The 13,481-nt window shown below is 44.2% G+C and overlaps 1 protein-coding gene across 2 annotated transcripts in view; it reads right to left on the bottom strand.

The window, feature by feature from the left end:
* Positions 1–4,738: 4,738 nt before the first annotated feature.
* The window catches only part of LOC135493999 (gamma-aminobutyric acid receptor subunit beta-like), an 84,570-nt gene continuing 75,827 nt past the window's right edge, over positions 4,739–13,481 (bottom strand). For both annotated transcript variants that reach the window (XM_064781720.1, XM_064781721.1), the window contains exons 5-9: positions 12,021–12,103; positions 10,890–11,027; positions 9,358–9,673; positions 8,762–8,981; positions 4,739–8,235 (exon numbers count right to left, since the gene is read on the bottom strand). In XM_064781720.1, the coding sequence (XP_064637790.1) occupies positions 7,948–8,235; positions 8,762–8,981; positions 9,358–9,673; positions 10,890–11,027; positions 12,021–12,103 (1,045 nt within the window). In that variant the 3' untranslated portion in view covers positions 4,739–7,947. The remainder of the gene's footprint in view (positions 8,236–8,761; positions 8,982–9,357; positions 9,674–10,889; positions 11,028–12,020; positions 12,104–13,481) is intronic.

Raw genomic sequence — 13,481 nt, 5'->3', positions numbered from 1 at the left:
CCTGATGTACCTGCCGCGTTTTTATTTGATTATACATTACCTTTCGTTAAAAACAACAGGATAGGGACTTCTATTGGGACCATGTTCATCTGGCCACAAAAACCTGGAAGTAAGGAGTGAAGTTGTTAAGGGCTCTTGTCCCATCTTCCAGTAATGTGGCATTGTCTTCATAAGTTTGTTTTCGGTTCAACGGAAATTATATTACAACACCACGAAATCTCTCACAGCTCAAAATTGTCATTAAAATGAGGTGTTACGTGTTTCTAAGTTCTATCAAAATAAAGGGCTGGGCTCACTAGGCCTATATCAATCAATGGCCATTCTGGGCTCACTGGACCTACAGCAATGGCCATTCTGGGCTCACTAGACCTATGGCAATGGTCATTCTGGGCTCACTAGGCTTATAGCAATGGTCATTCTGGGCTCAATTGGTCTATAATAATGGTCATTCTGGGCTCACTAGACCTATAGCAATGACCATTCTGGGCTCACTAGACCTATGGCAATGGTCATTCTGGGCTCACTAGGCTTATAGCAATGGTCATTCTGGGCTCAATTGGCCTATAATAATGGTCATTCTGGGCTCAATAGGCCTATAACAATGGCCATTCTGGGCTCACTAGACCTATAGCAATGGCCATTCTGGGCTCACTAGACCTATAGCAATGGTCATTCTGGGCTCACTAGGCTTATAGCAATGGTCATTCTGGGCTCAATAGGCCTATAACAATGGCCATTCTGGGCTCAATAGGCCTATAACAATGGCCATTCTGGGCTCACTAGACCTATAGCAATGGCCATTCTGGGCTCACTAGACCTATAGCAATGGCCATTCTGGGCTCACTAGACCTATAGCAATGGCCATTCTGTGCTCACTAGACCTATAGCAATGGCCATTCTGGGCTCACTAGACCTATAGCAATTGCCATTCTGGGCTCACTAGACCTATAGCAATGGCCATTCTGGGCTCACTAGACCTATAGCAATGGCCATTCTGGGCTCACTAGACCTATAGCAATGGCCATTCTGGGCTCACTAGACCTACAGCAATGGCCATTCTGGGCTCACTAGGCATATAGCAATGGCCATTCTGGGCTCACTAGGCATATAGCAATGGCCATTCTGGGCTCACTAGACCTACAGCAATGGCCATTCTGGGCTCACTAGGCATATAGCAATGGTCATTCTGCGCTCACTAGGCTTATAGCAATGGCCATTCTGGGCTCACTAGACCTACAGCAATGGCCATTCTGGGCTCACTAGGCATATAGCAATGGCCATTCTGGGCTCACTAGGCATATAGCAATTATAGCCACACACACTCACAGACAGACAGGTTTCTTGAAGGGATAAGTCAAGAGACTTTCTCGGGAAAAGAAAACATTAATTCCAGGCCTGATCGTTGGGAGGCAAGCTGGACCTTTGGCACTGCCGTCTTGCCGTCCCAGCCACGGAACAGTATAGTGTCGACAAAAGTATCTAACATACATGTGTATCTAAAAGATAGGCCAACATCCCAACATGATAGTTCCGAAGGTTCAAAGTAACTATCGCCACACGGTGACAGAGGGCGAGATTGTCACACTTGGACACTGCAACACTGTGAGAGTCAGTGAGGCTATCACCATCACATGCATGTCATGCATATGACATGGCATTTTATATAATCTACTATCACCAGTCAATGCAGCTGCCTAGAGATACACGACAAACACCGTACTGAACTGAAAGGCATGCTCAAAATAGTTTTGTTAGTTTTGATCCAGTATCGCTCACTATTCTACTAATAAACTTTCATCCTCAATCCCCGAAAAGAATAGGTACCTACTTGACCCAGCCATTGGCGCCTATAAGGTACTTGCCCGCGTTATCCCGAGATGTTCCGATGTACTCACTCTGTTAGACCAAGCTACCGCCGGCCGCGAGTCCAAAGAGAAAATTGTTTGGTCTGACGAACTGTGTGAAGCCTTCAAAAGCGCTCAGAAAACACTTGGAACAAATCGCATTATCACGCTACCTCGTCCAAGTGACACTCTGTGGATCGTAACAGACGGCGCATTTAGAAAACCTGGTCTAGGCGCTACACTCGACGTCACTCGGTCAGACAAGGTACACCTAGCCGGTTTCTTTAGCGCAAAACTACGAGACAGACAAGCTACCTGGCTACCGTGCGAGGTCGAAGCTTTGTTAATCGCAGCAGCTGTCAAACATTTTAGTCCTTATATAATCCAAGCCACAGAAAACACTTGTGTCTTGACAGACAGTAAACCATGCGTACAAGCATTTGAGAAACTCTGCCGCGGTGAGTTTTCTGCTAGTCCTAGAGTCACCACATTCATTCCTGTCAACAGCGAGTAGATACCAGGTATCTATACGCCATGTATCGGGCTCTTCCATACTGCAGTCGGATTTTGCAAGCCGCAATGCCCCACCATGTGATGAGCAAGGTTGCCAAATCTGCAGTTTCGTAAAACAAACCGAGGACTCAGTCGTTCGACGCGTACCTGTAAACGTATCCGACATTGTGTCCGGCATTCAAAAGCTCCCGTTTACCAGCAGGTCGACATGGCTATCGATCCAGTCTGAGTGCGTAGATTTAAGACGCACACATGCGCACCTCAAGCAAGGTACACGCCCTTCCAAAAAGGTAACTAACAGTAAGGACGTGAAACGTTACCTCAACGCTGCGACGATTGCAAAAGACGGTCTTTTGGTTGTACCCCAGAACGAACCACTCATCCCAACGCGTGAACGAATAGTCGTTCCCCGTCAGGTACTAGATGGCTTACTGACAGCTCTCCATGTTAGGCTTGACCATCCGTCAACCAATCAGCTGAAGTCGGTTACCCACCGCTACTTCTTCGCCTTGGATCTCGACAAGTCCATTGAAAAGGTCGCTCAGTCTTGTCACAAATGCGCATCGCTTTTGAAAACCCCACATTTGTTTGCGGAACAAAGTACTTGTGATCCGCCAGACACCGTCGGTGTATCATTCGCTGCAGATGTGATCAGGCGCAACAGGCAGTTCATCCTTGTCCTCAGAGAGTGTGTGACGTCATACACTACGTCAACCCTTATCGAAGATGAGCGCCATGAATCACTCCGCGATGGTCTCATCCGCCTATGTGTTGATATTAGACCCTTAGATGGTCCTAACGCTGTAATTCGCGTTGACCCGGCGCCAGGCTTCAAAGCTTTAGTCAGCGACAAACAGCTATCAGAACTCAAAATCGCGATCGAAGTTGGTAGAGTAAAGAACGTCAACAAAAACCCGGTAGCCGAAAAAGCTGTCCAGGAATTAGAGTTGGAGTTGCTAAAAACTGACCCCACAGGTGGGTGCATCTCCGCGAAGACCCTAGCCATTGCCTCTGCAACCCTAAATGCTCGCGTCCGCTCAAGAGGCCTCTCCGCACGTGATGCTACAACGTGACCAGTTCACGAACAGACAGCTGAATATGTCTGACGAGTCTTTGATCCGAAATCAACACAGTAAGCGCAAAGACAATCACCCACATAGCGAAAAGTCAAAAGCTCCGAACACGCGCACCTCCGACACTGGTTCAATACAGGATTGGGAAGTCGGCGACATCGTGTACCTCTACGCCGATCGTAACAAGTCCGCATCTCGTGATCGTTACATCTTGACGTCACTAGACAACAATTGGTGCAATATCAGAAAGCTTGTTGGTTCTCAACTGCGAAATGCATCTTACCGGGTCAAGAAAACTGAGTGTTATAGGGTACCAAGCCAGGTAGTTCTAGACACTAAAAACTATAAGTACTCGACAGATGACGATGACGACGACTCCGACGTGACCGTGTGCGTACCTGCGACGGAACGTGCCTTATCCGAACTCCCAGAGCCAATACAGACGCCACCGCCACCGCCCGTTCCCGAGATTCCTCTGGAAATAGCCGAGCCTTCGACCCAAAATGAACCATGCATATCCGCGTCCACTGACCCTCAACCTCTGCGACGCTCCTGCCGTGATCGAAAGCAAACGCAGTTTTACGGCCATTTCTAATTCAAACCTCATTCTCATGATCATTCGTGAATATATTGGACTCTCACTATCATATTTCTAAAAGAAAAAGAGGTTGCGCCAGTAATTGTGGTATTGTTGTTAATAACACCCTTTTATGTATTGTTGTAATTGCCCTAATACTATTTGTGTATGCATGTACATGTATGTATGTTAGGCCACTCTAAGTTCAGCCCTACGACTGGTTGGTCGTGTGCTTATTTTGTCTCACATTAAAGTTGCGTTGGATTGGATATCGGTGTTGCTTTGTCGTTGTGTTCTACCCTAACTGGCGCTGAGAGAATATTGATGTGAACATCGTCCTTATATCTTTGACCAACTTGGGAACCGTCGTGAAATGAAATCATTTTTATACCGACTACCGTTGGGGAAAGATCTTTTCTGGAACAAATGTCATAGAGCAATATCATGGCTCCATTAATGTAGATCGATTTGTTCCCTGGACTAGTTGGAACATGCCTCCCAAACGGATCACACGTGACATGGTTGCTACACCGTGTACACGATGTGGCTATCACAACCAGGCGAAGGTGGAGGACATCCCACACCATGAGACTGCCGCAGCTAGGCCAAAACTGACATGGCACCTGGGGCCGTGGGAAAGACGAGACTGCCACGACCAGACTAGGCGGGTCATGGCTGCCACACAGGGTTCACGAGTAGCTCAAGTAATAAAAACATTAGTAGGCCTACGGCAAAGATGATTTATTGATCATATTATACACTTTGATGATATAGTGAGTTTGAATATAAAAATACGTGGTAAAGGTAATGTGTGATGCAATCACCAATGATTGTCGCCTGTGTACATGTTTTTACCGAGATATAATTCGCCAGGAGGCATTGTGACACAACGATAGGCCGCACCTGCCCCATCCTAAAATGAACAGCGATGAATAAGCCAATATTCACTTCGCAACCTAACAGCTCCTGGTCGTTATGACAGCTTCAGGGTGATACACAAGATACTAAACGGATAACTACGACTAAGATTAAAGTCTTAATTGAAGTGATTATGGTTTCGTTTACCAACAGCGATAAGGAACAATTACATATCATTCCCTTTAATTTGTCAATTACATGCTTGTTAACCATGTATTTCTACCAAAAACACTAAAGATAGTCAGAACCAAATTTTGGCCCACTTTGATTTAAACAAAATGTAGAATAAAAAGTAAAGTTCCAATAGCACAAAAATTATACTTAGATAACAAATACTACATTTTATAGAATCAAACTTAGAATAAAATCAATCACCATAACTATACATAAATAACAATAGATAAGAAATCGCAGATATTGGTCTCGGTAATCACATATGAAAAAATACAACTGTTGAGGCACAAAGCCTCTCTGTGATACGCATGTTCATGACCAGCCTGCTGTACACTCTGCTATCCACAAGTTGTGGAGCCCAGTGCTAGCGCCCATTGCTCTCATCTCAATTCTTCAGTCCTTCTCTGTTCGCTGAAGTAACCCGATTCATGTCTATGGAGGCAACGAACTAAAATCTAATAGTATGTGTCACTCTGTAGCCAAATATGACATGCTTGAAGTTGATATGATAATCTTAATTTGCTGAGGGGCTATTCTCTGATCATGGCGACTCCATGCCAGGTGATTTCTGATTGAGCATCTAAAACATCCCATCTTTGATTTAAATGTACATTCGACCAGGATGAATCCTATTTTACACTATGTACATGAAGTAAGGCAACCTGCAGACAAACATTGTGGAGTGACTTTCCACCAGTTTGAATAAACATTGCTATGCCTACAACCAGAACATGAGAAATAAACGAAAGAGGTTATATATCTTAAGTCCATTCATTCAGTAAGGTTGACACCAAACGGGTCAGAATGTATTGCCTTTTACTCAACATCAAGTCATGTCTTGAGCTGTGAAGCATCTTTCAGCTACTATAGCCACAGCTTCTGTTCATTTTCAAGTTTCTGTTTACAATAGGAAGTCACACTTGTTCCATAAGTTACATACAAGCTTTTGAAAAAAATGTTGCTAAAATATTCCCATATTACATCCAGCTATCAAGTTTAAACAAAAACATGAGATATTTAATAGACAAAACAAGGATCTAAAACCTATCTCAGATCAATGTCACATAACATACATCATTATAAAAAATCTATACATTCCATGTACGTGACTTATTTACACTATAAAAATCTCACAATCATCAATAGAATGATCATGAAGCAAGCCTAAACTATCATATATCGACAATGTTCCCCCAAATTTTCCACAAACAGAGCGTTGTGTTTCGATGCTATGTTCAACAGTAAATGAACGATTACAAAGAGCGAATCAACATCAAGAATGTCGACTTTTTCATGATGAGAATAAAGTGATCCGAAGAGGCTGTCTGATCTCTGACAGACACATCTTGATTTGTCCAGTCTCCATTGTCCCATTACCTTTCTTGGTAAAAACTGGAATTTCCATTGCATTTCCATAGTGAGTGATCACATTCACATTTACACAACAGTCTACAGCACAGCATTCAAACTCTCAATCACACCGCCAGATCAACATCTTTCAGGGATAGGGCGAACATGTCCGGTCTACGGTTATATGCCTCATCCGTGCCTGGAGTTGTACACATCATGACAGGTTTTCACCATGAGAATGTTACATACAGGTATGCAGTCTTTGAAGCTGTGAAGCAATAGTGACCCAAACACAAGCAAACAGGAACATACAAATCATCTCTGCCATCCACACGAGCTAAGATGGTCCAACAAAAGCATATCCTCTCACTTCATCATGGAAATGCAACTAGGTCTAAAGGCTTATCAGCTTCAACAGTTGATACAATGTATTTACATCAAGAAGTGACAATGGCAAGGTTGTTGCAACGCATCGTTTCTACACAAAGTCTATTTGGTGGTAGACGTCAAGCAGTTAGAAACTTCCCTTTCAATACATGAAGCAAGTTAGCAGGAATCCTACTTTACAGGAAAGATTCGCATTACAAAGAGCTGATATTGGGATATTTTGTATTATGTATAAACCACATTATATTATTAGGTATGTCACACATTACATATTCTCACATGAAATGAACTGGCTGTGGGCAATCCTTTTCTAGCACGAAAGGACAATGGGATCAGGTCCACGATTATCCATATTCACGCAAAGATTTGAAACAAAAAGTGACAAAACAGACACTTATGATGACCTAAAGCGCATGCATAAGGCCATGTGTTGATACCCTGATCTCTCATTGGATACGATGATGCCACTCTACAAGCTAACTTTCCTAAAGGCACTTCAAAGCAAATGTCCAAAACCTGCTTCCCCTTGGTCGGTTCATCCCCATAGTTTGAGCTTATTGCATGGAAACTGTTCGTCTGCGCTTGGGGACATGTGTATACCTTCACACTCAGAACTATAGGTACAGCCAGGAATAAGGAACACATGGACAACCCCCTGTCGGTTGAGTGAAAGTATGTTCTCTACTAACTGAAACGATATCGTATCCACTCCAGAATAACTGTCTCTGCAGTGAAGGTTCACATTTCCTATTCTTCCATAGTGTGTTGAGCAAAGTCTTCATACATAACATCATCAGGAAAGACTTGAACTTTACAAAATATCTGATCAAACCCACCCTTCACTTGCCTTCCGCAATTCCCACCTTTGCACTATTTCAAATTCTTACTGTGTGTGATTAAGTATGTACCAAGTGATTACTTGTCTTGGAATCATTTCGTATCAACTGGTGCCCTACACCAAACGTCTTTTCCAATAGTTGCAGTTGCAGTTGTTTCTTTGAAGGAAAACAAACTATGTGTTAACCTAACACTAAGGAATCGCAGCCCAAACAGCAAGAAGTTGAAGCAGAGCCCGGCACAACTCTGATTCATCCTACATGTCAGCATTTCTCTACGTAGGTTTTCGTTTGTCATCAGTCGCCACACTAATGTACAGATATGTCACCCAGTACATGATGTTGAAGCAAATAAAAACAAGCGGGAAGAAGATGCGGGAATATTTGTCAATGGTGCTCGGTCTGACACTACAGCACTCTCGACAGTGAGGAAGCTTGTGGTGCCGGGTCGCCTCCGATTCGAAAGAGTCCGATGGAGTCATGACTCCTGGTGGAGGTTGTGGAAGTAATGTGCATTCAGCGTGGTAATTGGAATTGGTCCGTACGGATGATAGTCGTATTTCCTGAAAGGTGCAGAGAGATAAACATAAGAGGGATAAAGTGCACCACAAACAAAGCACATGCAACTCATGCAGCTCGCAGAAAGAATCCGATTTCAAGTTAGTTTTTAAGTAAGTGTTGTCATCATCAAACTCCTCTAGACACTGCAAGTAAGTAATATGTTTGTTCAAGCACACATAGTCTACCTCAAGGGACGACACATAGCCTCAAGTAAACTCTCAGAAAACTTGCAAAAAGGTGTGATCATGAAACTGCCTATCTTGTGACTGACAACTCGATGCCTGTTTTTCAATGCCAAAACAAATCAGTCTAGTGTTGCTAGTTTTCCCCACTTGGCAGAGATGGCATGCACAGCTCAAGTGATCACAACCACTTCTCATGTCCAGTGCGATATGGTCCAGGAGATGTATGGTTTGCCAAAGTAACCAGAAACTCGGGATGTTCACCCCCTATGACGACCAGATAACTGTAGTTCACGCTACGCACATTACTTACCAATGGAAAAGGTGAATGTCTCCAGATACTTACCGTAGGGAAAGAGTGTCTAAGCTCTGGATTCGAGTGTTTTCGTCTCCATAAGCTGCCATTATTGAGGTCATCTGCAGTAAATGTGCGGCTGACTGGAATGGTGCGCTGATCTGGTGGGATGCCGTCACAGGTGGGCTGTGACTGTGTGGGAGGCTTGTTGCCTGAGGCAGCAGCAGCCAGAGCGGCTGCCTTCTTGGCATCGGCAGCAGCTTGAGCACACCTGCAATAGGAAGTACCATGAGCTGATGCAATTCAAACCGCTTCACACTCCCAATAGTTTCATCTCCTTGATTTGCTTTTTTAAATGGCTTTCATCGCAAGCATGGTGTTAACCTTTTCTTAATGAAGTTTGGCAGTAAACTGCCTGAAACATGTCCCCAGTATGCGACCTCTGTCGAGAATGTTCCTAGAGTGTGGACGGACAAAGGTCCCAGAGTATGGTAAAGGCAAAGACGATTTCAGCCCATGGGGGACTTTATAATGCAGTCGGAAGTCATCATCATTATGTCCAATAGATTAATGGCCAAGGACTTGTCTGAACCACCTGAGCTTGCTTTCAGTTCAAAACGTTGGTAATGAAAGCTTGTAATACCTACCGTTTTGCTATATAACTGACTGCGGCGTACTCAAGCAACGATGCAAACACCATGACGAAACACGTCACTAAATAGACATCGATACTTTTAAGGTAGGAAATCTTAGGAAGGGAAGCATTGGTACTGGAGATGAGGGTGGTCATGGTGAGCACGGTGGTGATACCAAGGGCGACACGGGCTGGCACAGCCCCTCGAGACAACCAGAACGACACCCAGGACAGCACCACAATCAGCGTGGATGGGATGTAGATCTGGATGAGATAGTAACCCATGCTTCGCTCGAAGAATAGCTCACAGGCAAGACGCGAGTAATTTCCTGAAATGAGACATTGTTAGTTACCAAGTGATCTCACATTGAAACGATGATGGATGATGGATATTTCAGCAGAGATACCTCATCTTAGGAAAAGAGGAGCATCTCTTTCACTGCATGTATGGAGCAGTCGAAGCAGGAGAGAATGGGTTATCACAGTCTGACTGGATGTATGGAGCAGTCGAAGCAGGAGAGAATGGGTTATCACAGTCTGACTGGATGTATGGAGCAGTCGAAGCAGGAGAGAATGGGTTATCACAGTCTGACTGGATGTATGGAGCAGTCGAAGCAGGAGAGAATGGGTTATCACAGTCTGACTGGATGTATGGAGCAGTCGAAGCAGGAGAGAATGGGTTATCACAGTCTGACTGGATGTATGGAGCAGTCGAAGCAGGAGAGAATGGGTTATCACAGTCTGACTGGATGTATGGAGCAGTCGAAGCAGGAGAGAATGGGTTATCACAGTCTGACTGGATGTGTGGAGCAGTCGAAGCAGGAGAGAATGGGTTATCACAGTCTGACTGGATGTATGGAGCAGTCGAAGCAGGAGAGAATGGGTTATCACAGTCTGACTGGATGTGTGGAGCAGTCGAAGCAGGAGAGAATGGGTTATCACAGTCTGACTGGATGTATGGAGCAGTCGAAGCAGGAGAGAATGGGTTATCACAGTCTGACTGGATGTGTGGAGCAGTCGAAGCAGGAGAGAATGGGTTATCACAGTCTGACTGGATGTATGGAGCAGTCGAAGCAGGAGAGAATGGGTTATCACAGTCTGACTGGATGTGTGGAGCAGTCGAAGCAGGAGAGAATGGGTTATCACAGTCTGACTGGATGTATGGAGCAGTCGAAGCAGGAGAGAATGGGTTATCACAGTCTGACTGGATGTATGGAGCAGTCGAAGCAGGAGAGAATGGGTTATCACAGTCTGACTGGATGTATGGAGCAGTCGAAGCAGGAGAGAATGGGTTATCACAGTCTGGCTGTTTTATTGTATAATGTGCAAACTGACAAGGACAGGTAGTGCACATGTTGTCACGTTTTTCGGACAATCAAGTCAAAATTGATATCAGACTGAGGTGGATTTCAATACCTGACTGTTTCCTAAAACTCGGTTGTACCTAAAGCAAAGGCATCTCAGAAGCCCAAACTTATATTTAAACGTGTCCTCAATGAACAGAAGTATGGTTAATCAATGCCTCTTAAGCCATGACCTGCCTACCTGTGCTGAGAATAATCAATCGTTCAATTTCATTGTGACCTTGGACTTTGAACTGCGGCAGCTGGACATCACTTGCTATGCCAACCGGTGACTTGTCTTTCGCCCAGAAGTAAATGATATCCTTCGTTGTGTAGCCAACTGGAAAGCAAGAACAATAACTACAATGGTCTTCGTGATATCAGCAGTCTTAGCCAAGATGCCCAAGCGTATTGACTCTAAATCAAAAGGAATGTCTCCAAAAGTGCTAATGAGTCTTCCATACCGTTCTGGAAACAACTTAGATGTGTTTGGAAGGAGACTCTAGGCAGAAGCACAGGACCCACAGTGCATCGGATCTGTTCATGTAGGAAGACAACATCCAAGATAGCTATAGTCTCTCTTCTTCTAGGAACCTAATCTGACTCCATAACATCACTCTGAGTAGCAGGCAAGGATAAGTTTAGAGTAAAACTACTGAAAGCATTGTCTGAATTGATCTTTCGCGTAAAATTGATGTGAAAAACTCAGTCATTCACCATGCAGGTGGCCCACAGCTATGTCAGACCAGGCATGATCTCATCAGTTGGCCATCACAACTAGAAAACTCATTTTCACCTTCAGACAAAAGGGCAATGTGAATGATTACCCTGTATAATATTACTAGAGAATGAAAAGTGACAACACGTCAGGTTTGATCACTAACTACGTTATCTAGATGAAGCCATCTGGAGAAAAATCTATTGATTTTTTGTGGTCACGGAAAAAGAGGCAACGTGGCCAGCAAACAGAGTAATTCGTGTCGTTGTGGGTGGTGATGAGGAGCCCCATAGGCCAGAATGCAATTAGGTTCTTTCTGATAGTGGAAGGTGAGAGAGGAGTGATCCACTCAGTAGGGTCTGAGGACAAACCATTTACTTTTCATCACAAATTAATAGTTTCTGTGCAGAAAACGTTCTACAGGAGACAACATTATCTCGGCCATTTCACCAAATATTCCATCTTTTCACAAGGTTGAGATAGAAGAAGGGCATTTCCATCAATTCATCGGACAAAACGAATGACTAAAAGATGTCTTTAGTCCATGTTAACTGGTGTGACTGAAGTGTGCCTGGACAGCTCAAAATGTTTGTAACCAGGTCTAGTTGAACTTACAGCTTTCAATCTCAAGACTACACTTCTGACTGTCCATTGGGAAATAGGTGAGATCCATGGGACATCCCGCCGTCACTGTCAATCTGCAAGAACAACAGAAATACATAGGAAAAGCATAAACGTCTCTTATATAAAGGCAGGTTCAGATCGTGTGCATCCCCTTGGCCCTGTTTCACACCTCCATCACATCTTGGGAGCAGGTTCAGATCGTGTGCATCCCCTTGGCCCTGTTTCACACCTCCATCACATCTTGGGAGCAGGTTCAGATCGTGTGCATCCCCTTGGCCCTGTTTCACACCTCCATCACATCTTGGGAGCAGGTTCAGATCGTGTGCATCCTCTTGGCCCTGTTTCACACCTCCATCACATCTTGGGAGCAGGTTCAGATCGTGTGCATCCTCTTGGCCCTGTTTCACACCTCCATCACATCTTGGGAGCAGGTTCAGATCGTGTGCATCCCCTTGGCCCTGTTTCACACCTCCATCACATCTTGGGAGCACAGACCAATCTACCTTCTCATTTGACCCTAGAAGGTCCTTTTCTCTAAGACGAGAATCTGATCTCCTCCAACCTGTCGCAATCAGATAATGACACGACTTTCTGTCTCGATTAAACTCTGGTTCATATGTAAATGAAGTTTGTCAAGCTTTGCCTGATTGGATCCAACAAAAAGAAGCAGAGTATTTGCCTCACTAGATTCACAAGCGGCATCGCATGGTAAACATCATCGAACCAGGAACAGTGTTTGAACAGGAGAATATCAAACGGACATTAGTTGTTTTGTAGGAGGAGATGGCGCCAATCTACTTCAAGTGCTGGGTAATTAGCCACAACAACATTAAGTCATGGATGGTGAAGAATTGGTCAATGTCTTCCTTAGGTATCTCATCATGTCATGATGAGCAGTAATGTCTGCTTTACACTCTACATTTTGAAGTGTAAAAGATAATTCCATCCTATTTATTGTTCAGTGGTGAAGAATGGTATACACAAATTCATTTTGAGAGTAATCACATCAGACACAGTGTAGACACTCGACAGGACAACTGCTCCCGTCTCATTCCATGATCATGCTAGTGTAACGGAGGTATGACCTTATTTAGAATGGAAACTGGTTAACACTGGGCACAAGTCAATAACGCTTACGGCAATCTTACAGCGAATGGAGTCGAGGACCTTTCAATGTCCGCGGCTGAGACAGAGAGGTGATGAAGTGGTGGTATTACTGCTTTGAAAGTGACCAAAACACCAACTCCACATGTAAAAGCTAATCAAATCAACTGATTCAGACGAAACACGAATATGAATAATTAGCAAATGATGCCTTGTTGACTTAGTGGCTCTTACTTGACTTAGTTGACGACACTAGACTCCAGACTCGAAGTTGACGATAATTTCAGTACCGAACACTGGTAAACTCTTAGTATTGCACACGTCTTGGACCACAAGTAAACGCCAGTG

The sequence above is a fragment of the Lineus longissimus genome, chromosome 9 (assembly GCF_910592395.1).
Source record: "Lineus longissimus chromosome 9, tnLinLong1.2, whole genome shotgun sequence".
Taxonomy (NCBI): Eukaryota; Metazoa; Nemertea; class Pilidiophora; order Heteronemertea; family Lineidae; genus Lineus; species Lineus longissimus.
This window is presented reverse-complemented; position numbering and strand designations above follow the sequence as displayed.